Raw genomic sequence first — 17,755 nt, 5'->3', positions numbered from 1 at the left:
GCTCCACATGCTACACATTTTGAAATATGTACGTTTTTACTGCTTGAACAAATGATTTCTCTTGTCATCTCCTCCTGACTGTTGTCGACTTTTCACCGAAGTGTTTTCACCTGATTGTAGGTCTAAGCATAGTCATTCAGGGCTTCCTAGTTGTGCTGAAGAGTGCAAAATTTCATGTTTTTTACGGGATCTGGTTCGTGCAAACAGCTTATTTTTGCCAAGCTTTTAGAGGAAACATATAGAATAAGGTGGTCTTGATGGAATATTAGTATTTAAAGGTTCGATTTGTTTATTTTTCCTATAAACATACAGTATATCTCCATATGAATGCAGACTCTGTAGACATTCTGGTTTCTATCTGTAGTCCACGTAGTACTGGCTAATCGCGTTTGAGCAAGCACATGGTCGCATGCAGGTAAACACTCCATGTGGAAAGAGGCATTGGCTGAAATGCAATCTTACGGTCCATCGGCTATCATCTGACGACAATTTAGCATTTTGTTCGATTTTTTTAGTTCATACGTGTTCATATCCAGATATCTGGTTATAGAGATTAGGTGAAATGTTGTAGGAAAGCGTCTCACGTAGCTAATTGGAGTGTAAACAGTGAGTGGTGGTCGCTAGCATGTCTACAAATGTGAAACAATGCAGCAAGGCAGCAAGGGAGATTTGATTTAACTGAAGAGCTCTCACTCAACACCTCTGTCAGGAATTTACTTTTGGGCAAAACTCCTCTTGGATGGGTGACAAGGAAAAGAAAGTGTCCTCAGTGATAAATGATAATACTACTTTTAATAACTTCAGTAGCCTGGTTGAGCCACAACTTATCTCACAGATGAATTAGATGAGAAGAAGTGCGTGTGTTTTTCTTGGTGCAGTGAAGGTTTGCAGGTAGCTAAGTGAGGGAGTCCACATGTCTCCCTGTGTCAGCACAATGTTGCTGAGAGTTGATGATTATCCCAGCTTTTCTGAGAGTCTGCCTCAGCACATGTGACATGGACAAACTACAGTGGAGACAAGTATGACAGTTATGTGACAGACAGCGAGGCATGAGCGCTGTCAAAAGGTGTCAAAGAAGTTGCTGATGTGACATTGTCGGCTTTAAGAGGAAGGTTCAGCAGACGCCTTCAGAGGTGGAAAAGACAAAGTATACATGTGAGAATACATGGGTTTACTGTTGTAAGCCCTCTCGAAATGAACACTTTTATCTCTCAAGTGAAAACAGAAAAGAGGAATTGTGGATAGTTTATCAGGTTTTATTCATTTTAGTGACAGTTTCAACCCTCTGATCTGACTCACTTTGAAACAATCAGCACACACACACCTCTGAAGTAATACTACAGCATTACAGACCACATACGCTTTCCAACTAAATCCAAAGTGCCTCACATTATGATAAATGCGTGCTGTACATTTCTAACAATGGCGGCCGCAGTGGGAATTTAAGTGCTGATCTGGTGGAACAGGCATGCTGGGTTATAGTTAGCTAATTTAGCTGCTTGTATTCAGCTCAGCTTTATTCTATCCGATGATTGCTGCAGCTTTAACAAGCCCATTCATTTTATGATATTCAAAGGAATATAATTTTTTAGAACTTTGGAGGTATTTTTGCAGGCTGGTGAAAGCCACATGAGTTTGCATTGACAGGTGGGCAGGTAATTTTTGTGGATAGGGAGCTGAGAACTGAGACTGTAAAAACATCGAGGTGCAAAAACACTAAATGCCTAAAGTATGATGGGCACTTTCATGAAGTACAGCGAGCATGTTAATCCAGGTAAAAGCAAAGAGAGGAATGGAAAGTAGTGAGGTAAAAGCACACATTTTTAAAACAACCGAGATCGTGCAAAATCTGACAAATGAAAATACGTCGGCTGGATGGATTGGATACTCGAGGTACCTAAGAGGCCGTAATTCAAAACCAATGAAACAGTAAAATGTACAAAAATAAAATGTTGCAGTTTTGTTTGATCATCACAAAAAGCTCTCAGAAGATTACGCAAGAGTTTGAGATTCAAATAATAATCCCGGCTCGGCCTCTTCTCAGCACTCAGCAGTCACGCAACATGTTTCCATTGTTCTAATGCAGCGTTTCCTGCATCGTCTAAGTGGAAGAGTGACAGGTAGATAAAAGCTGTGTGTCTGGCTCCTGCCATCACTCTCATGATTTTCACTGAAACTGCGTGGCGATCCGGTCCTCCCCACAAAAACAGCATACGTGCGCACACATTGTGCACAGAGTGTAGTTCAGTGAGTCCTGTTGTAGCACCAGTTCCCCATGACTCACGACACATCCGTGTAAAGGGCTTAACACAAGGTAGGAGGGGATAAGCAGCACCCCTGATGTTTAAGCTGCCTTTGCTTTGAAGCAGATGTGAGCATGTGTGTTCAGTCTCTCTCTCTCTCTCTCTCTCTCTCTCTCTCTCTCTCTCTCTCTCTCTCTCTCTCTCTCTCTCCCCCTCCTCACTCTCTCCTCACTTGTGATTGCAAGCGCATGCTAGTGTGCTCATGCACCTCACGAACGCCAAACCAAACGTCACGACTATTAATGTCTCCTGATCAGCCCACTGAAAATGAAGCTAATCTGTTGCGAGGGAAATGGGGCAGGAATCAGCATCTTCAATCCACCAGTGGTTTCCTTTTAGCATCTGTGGTATCCCGCCATTTATCTCCATGCATTTTCTAGCTGCATCCCAACTCACAACAACTCGTGGTTGTGTAGATTGATGCCTGCCGTTCTTCCAACTGACAAACACTGAAATTCATTTATTGCAAGTGATGATTAATTTCATACTTGTCACAAAGCCCTGATACACATGAATTGAAATTCCTGCCTGGAAATTGACATGTTTTTAGTGAACCGAAGTTGATTAAACAGGAATTTCAATTCATCTCATTCTGTTTTCAGCCCGGAATGATACAACTGAAATTGAATGTACTCAAACCCAAAGTATCAGGGCTGTCTCCATCCAACTCTCAGGCAGCAGGCTCTCTTGTCTGTTAATTGTAAATATGTTTGTTCTTCTCATAGACCATTGTTCGAGGGAACCGGCCACCCAAAGATGCGTCCATCAACGGCCTGCTGGAGGAGTTTGACAACATCTCAGTTACGCGCTCCAACTCCTTGCGTAAAGAGAGCCCACCAGGCCCCCACCAGGCTGGAGGTAGCTCCAAACCCTCCAGCAGTGGTCATCTCATTGCCCCAGAGGAGAATGGATTCAATCATTACTACTCCCGCTACTCCTGTGACCTAGACACCTCCAGCAGGGACTTCTCTCTTGATCCCAGCAGGCCAGGCTTCTCCCTAGACGGGGACTGGGCAGTTGGGAGGCACTATCGATTCACCAAGCAGAATGGTCACTCACACCCCATACGCAGCCCCTTCTACCCGGATGCCATGCCCCAAAAATCAGACTATGGCAAGCTTCCCCCAGACTATCACACATACCTGGAGAGCAAAGGGCGCTCAGCAGATGAGGTGGCCTCCACAGTGGGAAGTGGGGTGGGCTCCAGCGGCTACTATCGGGCGTCTGTGGGTGGCTCTTCCAGTCAGGACTACAGGGACACTTCAGTAGGCACGCCATCTCGTGCCTCGCTACACAGCGAGCAGATCAACTACCCAGACAGTGAGTGGAGCTATGGCGGCCTGCGGGACGAATATGAAAAGCGACCCAAGAGTTCATACGTGACGCAGACCAGCCCCACACCGGCCATAAGGCAGCGATCTCGGTCAGGCTCTGGGTTGCAGGAGCCAAATGTCCCCTATGCGGCCAGTGGGGCTTTCAAGAACCCTCCACAGGCCCATCCATACAGTTCCTACACCTACCCTCGCCTCTCGGAGAGTCTTGCTAACTCACAGACCCTTGGCAAGGTAACCACACCAAACACAAAAACTATGCATTTAAGTCAGAATTTCTAATGAAAAATCTGTTCAGCTGTGGCAGAGACATTGACAGTGTTTACTCTAAACTGCATAACACATTGACTGTCCAGGAAACATGTCTCCACACAGCACTCCACACACCACTGACAAGCCTGTAGAAAAATTTCAGAGAAAATTAGACAAATCCCAACATGTAGTCCCACCTTCCATCCACCTGCAGTCCTTCTTCCATTCTATCTCTCTTCCCATGTTTCTAAGTCTCTCATTCCCACGCTGACAACACCTTCCTGCCAGTTAGGTGGTGCCAGCTGTTAATCTATTCTTTCCTGAAGGAGGTGCGAGCCGCCACATACAGATTTACCGCTCTCCTGTAGCCACTGTCTGCACACAGATCAATTAATGCTCATTCTAACCATCGACCAGACAGCTCTGAATTATAGGAATCGTTACAAAGACTAGACAAACAGAGGCACAAAGGAATGTAGAGAATAAAGAAAGAAATGAGAGGCAGCGACATGGCAAGAAGAAAGTAATAAAGAAAATAAATGAACAAAACCAGATAAAATCATAGTAGAGTATCGTCAGATAAACCTGAACAGAACTGATGCGCTACCTGTACACAACAGAATGACTTCTGACTACAGTAGAAGGATTTACAATAGTCGTGATAATATGAGATAAAGTCGTTGATAATCTCATCATGGCTTGAAAAAAATTATGGTGCTGAAAATACCTTTAGTTTAAACTACAATCACAGTGAAATATTAAAATGATAACACAAATAAGATTGCACAAGTATTATTACAATCATACTATGAATGGGGCACCCCAGGAGCAGGTCATACCCCCCCCCTCCCCATGTTTCATGTCTTAAGCTGCACTTTCAAAAAAAAAAAAAAAGAAAAGAAAAAGAAAAGAATATAGTTTTAAACAGCTGTGTCATCTGCATAGAAGTGGTATGTTTGCAAATGATGTGTTTGCAGTGAAGCTACTTGCAGTGTTGTGTGTGCAGAGAAAAAAACAGACAATGGTACAGAATGAATGTTAAATACATATAAATAAATATATATGTAAATAGCCTACAGCAATGATTCACAGTGTCTTTCCTTAAGGGACCCCTTTAACTTGCAAGCCATAACTAACTGACAGATGTTATGGATATTTCATATTATATGAATGCATAACAAATGATAACCTGCACAATTAACAAAAAAGTGAAATAAAGCTGAGGCCTTCTTACACCTCTTAAAATACAGAAGGCCCCTTGTGAAGCTTTGGTGGCCCCTAGTGCATGTCTGGACCCCCCGGGTTGGGAACCAGCGGCATACATCATTGTATCACGGGAGGCTCCTCACCAAAGCGATATCCAAAAAGGTTTTTTGTAGATTAGTACCTAAAGATGATGAAAATAATGCACAGATTTCAGGGTGGAATTATGATCTGCTGATGACCAATAATTACTGACATGAGAACAAAATGCGCTTTAAATACTGTATTACACATTTGATATTGATGTTACATTTCATGGCTCATAGCTTCCCATGGTGTATGAAACATCTGCACTGTAAGTATGTTGGCATTTGGAGAGCATGATGCAGCCTCTGATGTGCTCCGCTGGAGCAGTGGGAGAGACTGAGATACCCAGGAGATTCCTCCATACAGAGAAAAGCAAACAAACCCTCCGTGCATTAGAGGCTGTGTAATGCAACCATATGTTTCCAGTTTGAGTTACCAGTGGTGATCGTTTGTACCAGTACTGTTACACTGAATATTCTACAGTAGAAGATATTAGAGAAGGTTAGGGGGCAAAAGATGGAAGACAATGCAACAGCAGGGGTAACAAAGAGTGGTCGTTTCAGAAGGTGTTCTTTATATCATTCTCCAAAGCTTTCAGTGCCCCATTAGGCCCATTATACAGGTGTGTGTACCGCTATCGCAGCTCTGCACCATCCCTCCTTCACACACACACACTGAGTCCAGTTGCTGAGAGGAAAACTGGGTTTGCTGATGTAGATCCCAGGGTGCCTTGATGAAAAACCATTTAACCTGCATGCTTCGGTAAGTAGCCGCTCATAGAAAAAACAGCCACGGAGAATGCAAAAGCAGCAGGATTGGAAGTGATGCAGGAGAAGGTCATTTTTCTTACATATTGTTTATTATTTCTGCTCTCTGAGTCATTGTGCTTGAGGAGGCACATTTGCTTTCCTGAAAATGAACAGTATGTGTCAGGAATGACTTAACAGAGCCTGGACATTTATCCAAAAAGCCTAAAAATACTACTACAGACTATACTGTATGTGATGTGTTGGTAAAATCTGATGTAAAGTTTCATGTGTTGTTTTGTGGAATCTCAAATGAAATTAAATTGAGGCCACAGCTGGCTGAGGCATCAGCGCACGCCAATTTTCCTTGTTTGTAGATTTTGCAGCAGTGGTAAGAAGAAAAAAAAAAAAAAACAGGGAGTCATCTAGCAGCTTAAGAATCACTATTCTTCTCAGCTCACAGACCTTGTAACAAACCCGCCCCTCTCTCTCCTCTCTCATTCTCCCTCTTTTCTTCTCTTTCCCTCATTCAGTCCACTCACACCACTGAAGTAAATCCTCCTTTTTCCCTGCTGTTGTTGGGAGCCGGTGGGGATGTAACAGTAGACAGCACGGGGACTTGGCCACACACAGACACACACATACACGAACGCACACACACTCCCTCTCCGCCTTCCTTCCCTCCTTCCTCTCTCTCCCTCTGTGTTTTGTGGCGAGTGCGAGCTCAGTGCCGCAGCTCTCGGTGACAAATTGATGTTGCGGCACTTTCCCTTTCTGCAGCCTTAGCATAAAACTGGCCGAACGATGTTCCACCGCGGAATTCAATTTCACAGTTGAGTTAGGTTGTTGATTACCCTGCCAAACTCAGATTAATGCGCGTTTAACCAACATGGATCAGGAGACCCTTGGCTGACAGCCAGCCAGCGGTGCCGGCCAGCGATAGAGGGGGCAAGAGACCGGGCCGTCCCAGCAGCGCCCCCCCCCCCCCACCCCCACCCCTACACCTGCCTGAGAGTGATTGATTAAAAGAGTTCACACCATGTAATTATACACCATCCCAACACATCAGGGCTCCTCCTCCTCCTGCCTTGTCTATTCATGTGTGTGTCTCTTTGTGTAAATGCACACAGAGAGAAACAAATAAAAGGAAAGAGAAAGAGAGGCTTTTTTATTATCCTCTCAGTCTCTTGAGAATTTATGAGAAAAAAAATCCTGCAGGTTTGGGAGGTGTGGCAAAGGTAATTTAATTTAATTCCCTCAGGGTGGAGGCAGCTTGATCCACTACAGCTTTTTGTATGTTCTGTGTAGTCCACACTGGACTATTGATATGTAGCCATTAACATGACTTTCTTTACATGCATGCTGCAGCACTGTCATTCCTCTGCTCGTGACAATGTGACTGATGAGAGCACATAGATGTCCACTATAAAGTTAGTAGTGCAGTCATTTATGGTTTGAGATTCCCCTCAAAGTGTGTGCGTATGTGTGTGTGTACACCAGGTCTATTATGAGTCAGACCACTTCAACTGAGTCACTTAACGGAGCTTTTAATAGGCCTCTGTGAATTAAGCTCTACGCTCTAACTGTACCAGTATTCAAGCTGTGTTTTAAAGGAGGCTGAGGTGTTTCTAGGATCTTAAGGAAGAGGTGTGTCCCAGATCCGATGCTCCCTCGGCTCCTGGTTGATGAATGGAGTAGTTGAGAAGCATTGTGAGGTGGTAATGATAAAATATGGTCCCTGTCCTGTGGACTAAGTGTCCTCTGTTAGGTATGTCGAGGGCTAATGTACTTGCAGACGTACCTGGAAGAGGAACTGGCATTTGACTGTGGACAGTGCGTGGCCATGCATTAACTTTAGAACGCTGTGCCAGTGCATGCAGTATACACACGTCTCAGTGCTGTGGCTTTATATTTCCATCCATCAGTCAAATAACCGTGTCCTTGTGCTCTCTCCTCCAGGGTGACTATGAGCGTCCATTACGTGACGGCAGTCCCCAGGTTATGGGTGGTGACACCTACCCCCGAGGGCCTCTCAAGCAGCCACAGAGCCACACCAAGCCGCCTGGCTACCCCCCAGCACACCTGCCCTACCCTCCCGTCTTTCACCATTACAAACCTTCACCCTACCACCACCCCCCCTCCCAGCCCAGCCCACCGTACACCCCTCAGGTACAGTATACTCACTGCGTTCCCTCATACAAGTGATGCCAAACATTTGAGAAATGCAGATTTAATCAATTCAGTGTCATTTAAATGGGATAATTCCATATTAAACTGGCAGACAGTTTAAATATTGTCACTTTCTTACTTAAATATCGCCTCTCTCTGTTTCTCTGTCACTCTCTATGTTTGTATGTGTTTTAAATAAAGGGGGCCTACTCACAGCCTTCATCACCTTACATCCCCCCGGGGGCCTACCCGCCCCCTTCCTGGGGGTCCAGCTCCGACACTCAACCCTCCAGAGTCTCTCATGAGCAATTCAGAGCCGCGCTTCAATTGGTTGTCAACCCAGGTGAGGAATGGGCAATAAAAAGTGACACTGAATATAAACACGGCTGTTTGTGTTTCTTGTGCTGCATCAAAATTTGCTTGAAAATGTGTTTGCCCACAGGCGACCCTCGGGAATACCTGGACAGCTTTATCAAAATTGGCGAGGGCTCCACGGGTATCGTGTGCATCGCAAGCGAGAAACACAGCGGCAAGCAGGTGGCTGTGAAAAAGATGGACCTCAGGAAACAGCAGAGGAGAGAGCTGCTCTTTAATGAGGTGTGAAAGACTGACAGAGATGAGGTGTAACTGCAGTATGCTTATCTCAAACACTCACAGCTAAAGCATTTTAACACTGACTAGCATGTTTAAACAACAACACATTTTCTATAATCCCGGTTTTATATGTTTCGCATGTGAGTATTTACTCATTTGGAGGCTGGATGCTGCACTCCAGACAAGTGAAGTACATGAGAGATCAGTAACATTTGTTGACGACTGTTAATGGCTCAGACAAGCAGCAGCAGAGATGAAACTGGTTTAAATGGCATCATTAAAAAGGCTGGTTTTGTGCTTGATAGAGAAAAATAAATCTCACCATCATAAAGCAAACCAGTAGCTCGCTTGGCGACACTAATCTCGGGTGTCCACCTTACAGTTTGTAGCCTCTGTGCAGCAACATCCAGATTTGAAGCACTGGTTTTGCTGATATTGAGTGTGTATGTGTGTGTGTGAGTGGGAGAGAAAGAAAGAGAGAGAACACATGTATCCATGTATGTTAGCACGTGTGTACACAGATGTGGGTGTTCAGTTGGGAACTAATTTGCTTTGTGTAATCCTATTAATTTCTGCATGTAACCCTTTTATAGTTAAGCCTCCAGAACATGTTCACATTAGACAAAGGAAAGTTAAATTAAAAATAATTTAAATTCCAGGAACACATTTAATAAATTATTTCGATACTTGTGGTATTGTATTTCTTTTACCATATTTAAGAACCCTCTATACATTTGATTTTCTTTATGATACAAGTAAAGTATTGAATTTAGAAATTGGTGAGAACAAGAATACACGTGTTTATTTATACAGTGTTTTTCATGTCAGAATACAGAATTTACAGCCGAGGTTTGTGATTGTGTCGTATCATGTGACATTCCAATAAAACCATTGAAATTTTACAAGTAATACATAATCAAAGTCATTTCCTTCTCTTTCTGTGTGTTCTAGGTGGTGATCATGAGGGACTACCATCACGAGAACGTGGTCGACATGTACAACAGCTACCTGGTGGGAGACGAGCTGTGGGTTGTCATGGAGTTTCTCGAGGGCGGGGCACTCACCGACATCGTGACTCACACCAGGTAACCTCTCTCGAATACAGAAAGGCAAAATGAGACTACTACAGTGTACTAAAACAGCAGTGTACATGCTCACTGAAGCCCTGAAGTGGATGTAGAAACAGTCAAAGAGTAATAATAACAGGGGAGCTACAAGACGGCTAGCAGATGGGAGGATCGATACCACTCTCACATCTGTCCATCATGTATGAAGCTATGGTCAGGAGGTGGTTAACTTAGCTTAGCATGAAGACAAATGGCTGAATGCATGTGATGTTGTGATGGTGGTGATGTCGGATGGGTTTCACTGTTAGCAGGCAAGCAAAGACGTGTTGTTAAAAATCATCAGGTCGTTTAATTTGCTCCACACATCAGAAACTTCACAAAGATGGATGATTTCACAAGACAGCCAGGAGACACCAGCAGATGGGCTGTAATCCAGCCCCGTGTTTGATAGTTTGAGGATTATTGTTCTCCAACTTTTCCTAATTGCTTCTCTGTTGTTGAGTCGTGTTTCTAAGCTGCCGCCTCATTGTTTTAAGCTTACTTTGTGCTTGGTGTTTAATTACAGTCATTTGCGTGGAGTGTCAGCATTAGCACTGCACAGTGTCGGATGCTAATAACACGCTTTGGTGAGGCTGAGCACCGCTGCTCCCGTGAAGTATTTTGAACAGTCTCCCACACAGATGTTTGCCTGTTTGTGTGTTCAGTGTGTGTGTGTGTGAGTGAGAGAGAGAGTTTCAGTGTGCACATGAATGCTTTTAGAAGTACGTATGGAAATCTCAGTAAAGAGGATATTATTGGGCTCACGTGTTGTCTCTTTTAACTCGCCCCTTCTCCCATTTTCATCTGCCTTTCATAAGTTTGTTGAATTTTAGGTAAATGTGTGTGTTTTTATGCCTTCACACTGGTGACAGCCGTGGCCGGAGGCGTTGTGTGTTTGGGTTGTCCGTCCGTCCATCCGGCTGTCCGTCCATCTGTCCTCGCTGTTATGGCGAACACATTATCTTAGTAACACCTTTAGGGAATTTCAATACATCTGGCACAAATGTTCACTTGGACTCAAGGATGAACTGATTTGAATTTGGTCTTCTCACAATACACACAACTGAAGAATGCATGAGATAATTCCAGCAAAATGTCTCACTGGATGAAATGATGAAGTGATGGTATTTTTTTCCATAAAATTTTGCTTGGTTATTAACTGTGCAATTTGACCTCTCAGTTTAATTTGTCATCATCCAAGGTGATAATATTAGAAACATGACATGTGTGAGAGTTTTGCTTCGGTAATTTCGGTCATACATGTTCAGGTGAAAGCTTTTCTGTTAAACCTTTTGTTTAGCAGAAAATACTGCTGCCTGCATTGAGTTGCGCAGCCTTCATCAGGTCACTTTGGCAGCAAAAACACACACTGAGATACATCAGCACACACACACACACACACACACACACACATCTGTCAGCAGCAGTGGCAGAATGTGTTTCTGAAACTATTTCAGTCACGTTCAAATTTCAATTACACTTTAGAGTTTGTTAATGTGCTGCACTTCACACAGATTTTATCCTATGTAAGTGCAAAAACATATGTTTATATGCTCACTGGTGTGTGTGTGTGTGTGTGTGTGTGTGTGTGTGTGTGTGTTTATGAATGCCTGCATGTTTGTGTATGCGTAAGTGCATGTGTAATTCTCCTCCCCTTGGCAACCTTTACAGGCTCATTAAAATTGTTTTTCACTTTGTGTTTGAAACAATTTTCTATTTCAGTGACCCTGTTTTCTGTTCAGTTGTGTGTGTTCATGTGTGTGTGTGTGTGGGGGGGGGGGGGTTGGGGGGTGGGGGGGGGGCAGTAAGAGGTGAATTGTTTTTGCATACACATCTCCATCCCATTCACTTGGAGTTAGCCAGTTGTTTTGCCATAAGCAGAAGGCTCATTTATCTCTTGTGATGGTAAATGCATACATGTGTGACAATAAAATCTGCTGCAGAGTGTGTGTGCGTGTGTTGTGTGTGTGTGTGTGTGTGTGTGTGTGTGTGTGTGTGTGTGTGTGTGTGTGTGTGTGTGTGTGTGTGCGCGCGCGCGGCCTGGAGGTTGTTTTTAGAGCCATAAGATGACGAGAGGTGTGTGTGTGTGTGTGTGTGTGTGTGTGTGTGTGTGTGTGTGTGTGTGTGTGTGTGTGTGTGTGCGCGCGCGCGGCCTGGAGGTTGTTTTTAGAGCCATAAGATGACGAGAGGTGTGTGTGTGTGTGTGTGTGTGTACGTGCGTAGGTGTGTGAAAGTTGAGAGAGTTAAAGAGCATGCATGGCTGTGTGTGTGTACTTAATTTACGTGTCCATGTACAACATACATGGATATTACGTTTCCTTGGTTCTATGCGTGAAAATGAGCTTGCCTCTATTGCTGCACATTTACCGTATGTAATCACACACACTCATAAACACACAGCATAGCCTGGCCAGCTGGGTCTAGATGTTAATGTTCAGTGGAGCTGTGAGTTTCTGTGTGAGCTCAGTCAGACGCACTGCATTGCCCCATCCCTCCATATGGGACCCTCCTGCCCACACTGCACATCACAGCTACAGCCGCTGCAGGCTACAGGGGGATATTTCTGCTCCGTCTTAGTTGTGTCCAACAGTAATCTCTTTAGAACGACAGTCGGAAGCCAGACTTGTCTGTGCTGTAGCCTAGAGAACAGCAGAACAATTTATTTAAAGCAATTACATTTTCCTTTACTTTGAAAAAGAAAACTCTGGTCTTCCTCCGTCACAGCCACCTGTCTTACCTTTGTCTGTCCCCCAGTGCACCACAGAGAAAGAAAGTACAGAAAGAAATGCAGAAAACATATTGATTATAAAGATTAACTACAAACTGTGTGCAGAGAGAAAAAAATCAGATCAATATGACACATAAGTAAATTCAACATGTCAAATATTTTTGATGTGCTGTCAGGTGTTGCTGACATGACACATATTTTGTTTGTGTGTGTGTGTGTGTGTGTGTGTGTGTGTGTGTGTGTGTGTGTGCGCGTGTGCATGTGTGTGTCTCCTCACAGGATGAATGAGGAGCAGATCGCTACAGTGTGTTTGTCGGTGCTGAGGGCTCTGTCCTACCTGCACATGCAGGGCGTCATCCACCGCGACATCAAGAGTGACTCCATTCTCCTGACCAGCGATGGCAGGGTAAGTGTGTGTGTGTGTGTGTGTGTGTGTGTGTGTGTGTGTGTGTGTGTGTGTGTGTGTGTGTGTGTGTGTGTGTGTGTGTGTGATGAGTGTTTGCATGTCTCCATTCATGCGTTTGGATGTTTGGATGCGTTTGTGTTTAGATGCATTAGTCATTTTTCATATATTATTCACACACTATTCCCTATTGGATGTTATTAAACTGGGAGATTCCCATTTAAACAGGGATTGTACTTATAGCTCAGGTATTAATACCCAATTTTATACCCTTGTTCCTGTCACTGGTGATTTCAGTGTAACACACACACACTCCCACACACTCACTGACCTTCTCCATGGCTGCCACTCCTGCCACTTGTCAACAGCCAGTGCCAGAAACTCATCATCATCATCAATTACCACTAGTGCCCCAGTAATTAAATCCCGCCTAATGCCTCCTAACGAGCTGATAAGACGTGATTAATTGAAGGATAATTAACCACTGATACAAGAGATTAGTGTCTTATATGAAAGCTCTTCATCACAACGGGTCAGTGCGCTTCTTGACATCAAACACAAAGGTTCTGAACTAATACGATCTCTTCTGTATGTCCGATGTGATGGAGAGTGGAACCTGAAGGCAGCACGGTGTTTGTGTGTGTTTGCAGATCAAGCTTTCAGACTTCGGCTTTTGTGCCCAAGTTTCCAAAGAGGTGCCCAAGAGGAAGTCCCTCGTGGGCACACCCTACTGGATGGCACCGGAGGTCATCTCTAGACTACCGTATGGGACAGAGGTGAGGATGACACACGTGTGATTGACGCTGCTGGACACCACGTGTATAGTCTGTGTTTTACTGTGTCGACTTCAGCTCCAGTAGACAGTAATCACAATAAGTAATAATCATTTTCCCATGTGTCCAGGTGGATATCTGGTCTTTAGGCATCATGGTGATCGAGATGGTGGACGGAGAACCCCCATACTTCAACGAACCCCCTCTGCAGGCCATGAGGAGGATACGAGACAACCTGCCCCCGAGGCTAAAAGAGTCGCACAAGGTAAAAACGGCTTCATGCAGGGCTTTTGGATGGAACGCATAGAGGAAGGGAACTTGGAAAAAATTAATCTATACATTTTTTCAATCTTTGTCAATATGTCAGACACTAACTAATGGCTGTATATCTGGTCATTTCTGCTGCATGCACTAACCCTCTCTGGAATGAAAAAAATAATAAAAGAATCGTAGAGGAGGGAAGAGAGTGGAGACGAATGTGCATTACTTACTGTATCTTTGCCTTTAACAGTAAACTTTCAATGGTAACTTTTCAATACAACAACAGAGAATGGCAGCTTTCCTCTTCATATTTAACAGTAATACTGTTATGTCATGGCCATTGGTTTACGTCAATATTTCAGCTTTGTTGTGAGTAATCCTGTTTTTCCTGTGAGGTGAAAATCAGCTTTCTGCCATATTCAAAATGTATCATTGCTGAAATTGGCAACAAAACACTACATCAAAGCGGATCTATTGATCCAGAATCTGGAAAGATTCAATTTGCTGAATGTATTTTACAAATTGGAATGTCAGCCTTCCCTTCACACAGCACTAAACAGAGGTCACGTTTCATACTGTAGCACTACTTGGGACTTGTAGTTTTCTTCTAAACGCTGTTGTCAGAATGCTAATACACTCACAATGTCAATGCTAACATGTTGATGATTAGCAAGGATGATCTTCACCCTTAGTTTAGCATGTCATCATGCTAACACACAGTACAGCTGAGGCTTTCTTTTGTTTGGTTTCATGTGTGTTACACAGTAAACTTCCCTTTGCAGCCTATGAACACAGACAAACAAAAGACCTGAATTAATGCTTTTCTTTGCGTCCTCAGGTGTCCTCTGTGCTGCGCTCATTCCTGGACCTGATGCTGGTGAGGGAGCCCTCCCAGAGAGCCACCGCCCAGGAACTCCTCCAGCACCCCTTCCTCAAGCTGTCTGGACCCCCGTCCTGCATCGTCCCCCTCATGAGACACTATCGCCACCGCTGACCTGCTGGCCACAAAACAAGCACTCCTCTACACTAAAAACACACACATACACACGCCACCAGGGTGGCATTGCCCTCACCCAGCCAAAACACCCCACCGCTTGGTGGCGCGCCACTAACACTCACACCTGTAACCGTGAAGTAGATTAGCTAGGGGAATATCTAAGAAATACATTAAAAAAAATACACGACAGAGAAAAGAAGAAAAAATCCATTTTGAAACTATGAACTGGAGTAGAAGAGTGGACTGTGCCGGAGGAACTAGACGTCCAGTAGAAACGTGGGCTGGCCCGCCCCACCGCAGTCTTCTCTCCTCCTAAACTGTGAGTCTTCAGCTCCGCGTAGAGTTGTAGTAGCCATCAGCAAGAGCTTCAGAGGGGTGTTGCGAGCTGCTGACGAGGTGGAGGGACCCTGGGGCCCGGCGCTCTGCTGTGGACCAGAGCAGCAGAGGGCAGGACAATCAGCTGCGTGCAGAGAGGGGCCTTTGACTGGAAACCACTGTTGTACGGCTGCTGCGTCAGCCGGCTGGTCGAGCAGAGACGAGCTCTCTTGTATCTCTCTTCTCACACACTAACAGTGAAAATGTATTTTAGAGAAACTTGTAAGTTTTTCTGTACAGTTTTGATAATTTGCAGTATTTTATCGTGTCGTAACCATTGTGATATGAGCAGTATTAAATAGAGTTTCTGCAGAGATCTTTCCTACTGTTTATAATCCAGTTTTTGCTTAAAGATATATGAGATACCCCAAATAAACCCACCTAAACCTAACTGTTACTAAAAATACTAAATATATTTATTATCTTACATTTGTAGACAGAACTTCCATTAAATGTTGGAAAAAAAGGGTAATGTCAGAATTTTGTATGACGTTTTAAAGTATTTATTTATTTATTGGAATTGAAGGTTTATTTTTTTGGTAGTGTGGCCTTTTTTTTTTTCTTTGTTTTATTTTGTTTTGGTTTTTTGTTGGGTTTCGATTTACATTTCTATAAGCGCATCGGCAGACAGTGATCTCAGTTGTTATATCATCCAAGCAATACCCCGAACCTATTTATGAAGCCGTGAAGCCCTGTATTTATGATACTGTAATTACACCATGCATTTAAATGTAGCACAGATTGAGTGGATTTGATGAAAAAAGAAGATTTCTTCTGCGCAGACCTGTTTGCTTTTATATTACGAGTCTCATCCTGTTTCTCTAAACGCTGAGAGGCGCCCATCCAAGACGCCCGCCTGCCGCGCAGAGTTTAGGATGCTGATAAAAGGTCTCGTTTTCTACTCACATCCTCACTGTCATCATCTCACTCCTTATCCCACCTCAGTCAGACACACACTCGCTATCACTGGAACTGTGCTGCCATTCTCATCTCTGGTCGGACCGGGAGAACAGTGTAATCCTCCTCCCCGCATCGTTTTTACCCATCATTCACTGTGATTTGTAAATATGACTGTGTGTACGTGGATATGAGTGTCTGTGTGTGTGTCAAAGAGCAAAAGAGGTTAGAGCGTGTTTATCTCTGTACAACATCTGAAAGTGTGTGCGAGTGTGTGTGTGTGTGTGTGTGCTGCTGGCTAATCCTTGACAGTGTGTCAAGACTTGAATGAGTAACACTTATCTGTGGTGTTGGCTTGTACAGTGATATTGCATGTTTGTTATCAGTGAAGCTGGTTTCAATTAAAAAACGCCCATAAAAACATTGAGATGTGTTGCATGGATTTTTCCTTCATCACCCTCTACAGTCTGCTCCTCCTCCTCTTCTCTCTCCGTGTCTCATATCAAGCAGAGATTTTTTTTTTTGAGCAGCACACTGTCAGATTATTGGAGGGAGTTCCTTTCAGTCATCAACAGTTTATTTTCTCTTCGTTGTTTGGGTCTTCCATATTCTCGAAATTCAACAGTTCTCATTTCCAACTATTTCACCCTAACTTCACCTCCGAACAGAAAGGCAGAGACACATCCATGGATCGGCGTTGCCATAATATATGAGGTTATTTCTCTTTCTTTCCTCTAAGCCATTTTCCTCTGAAACACTATAATGGGATATTGATTTAGCTTGGACAGAGAATGGAGCTTTTCTCTCAGAGAAAGATACCTGTGCCGACGGCCCAGTAAACAGAAGCACAAGTACTGAGGCCAGTCAGACCGCAGGGCATCAATGAGGATCAAAGAGGCTCAAGGCTGCAGAGTTACCATTAAGGTGAAAAATGTAACTCATCCATATATCCTCATAAAAATACAGTCAACTGCTCCAAACACTCAGCATCACATTTAAGGTTCAGGTCACTCTGAGTTGTGAATTTGTACCCAAATTGATGTGTTGGTGGAGTTGCATTAGCTTCAAATAACATCAATGACTATGAACTGCTCTCATGTTGTTATGCATCAGCAGACCATTTGACACAAGCGTTACACACATATTCATATCATGAATTAATAGCTTCATTCAGGGCCATACAGCAGCTACCTTTGTGGACAGTGAGCTCAGGTCCTGTAGTTTTAACAGCCCGAAGAGGTGTGTGTGTGAGCGTCAGTGTCTTTAAATGTAAAGGCAAAAAATTTAAGTTGAATTCAAGCAAAATTATTTCTTTTATTTTTGGCAGTATTTCTTGAGTCAGGGTTCCAGCCACTCTGTAGGACCACAATAGTTAAATTACTAAATGTCATGTAAGAAATAAAAGGTTAAGAGCATTAAGTTTAGACGTGTCAAGTCGAGGGTCCTTTTAAGTCTGAATGTCTACTGTGAAAAAGTAGCAGACGCTGGATTTTAAACACTTTCAACAACGAGTTTCATGACGGTGATGTA

General features: G+C 43.7%; 1 protein-coding gene across 4 annotated transcripts in view; it reads left to right on the top strand.

Moving 5' to 3' along the window:
• Window positions 1–16,652, top strand: part of pak5 (p21 protein (Cdc42/Rac)-activated kinase 5) — a 63,582-nt gene extending 46,930 nt beyond the window's left edge. For all 4 annotated transcript variants that reach the window (XM_070986922.1, XM_070986921.1, XM_070986920.1 and 1 more), the window contains 9 exons: window positions 3,029–3,868; window positions 7,882–8,091; window positions 8,293–8,434; window positions 8,534–8,688; window positions 9,637–9,770; window positions 12,799–12,925; window positions 13,573–13,698; window positions 13,826–13,960; window positions 14,795–16,652. In XM_070986922.1, coding sequence (XP_070843023.1) covers window positions 3,029–3,868; window positions 7,882–8,091; window positions 8,293–8,434; window positions 8,534–8,688; window positions 9,637–9,770; window positions 12,799–12,925; window positions 13,573–13,698; window positions 13,826–13,960; window positions 14,795–14,950 — 2,025 coding nt within the window. In that variant the 3' untranslated portion in view covers window positions 14,951–16,652. The remainder of the gene's footprint in view (window positions 1–3,028; window positions 3,869–7,881; window positions 8,092–8,292; window positions 8,435–8,533; window positions 8,689–9,636; window positions 9,771–12,798; window positions 12,926–13,572; window positions 13,699–13,825; window positions 13,961–14,794) is intronic.
• The last annotated feature ends 1,103 nt before the right edge of the window (window positions 16,653–17,755 follow it).

Source organism: Chaetodon trifascialis, chromosome 19, assembly GCF_039877785.1.
Source record: "Chaetodon trifascialis isolate fChaTrf1 chromosome 19, fChaTrf1.hap1, whole genome shotgun sequence".
In the NCBI taxonomy this organism is placed as follows: domain Eukaryota; kingdom Metazoa; phylum Chordata; class Actinopteri; order Chaetodontiformes; family Chaetodontidae; genus Chaetodon; species Chaetodon trifascialis.
The sequence above is the reverse complement of the archived record's forward strand: the minus strand, read 5'-3'. Positions and strand labels throughout refer to the sequence as shown.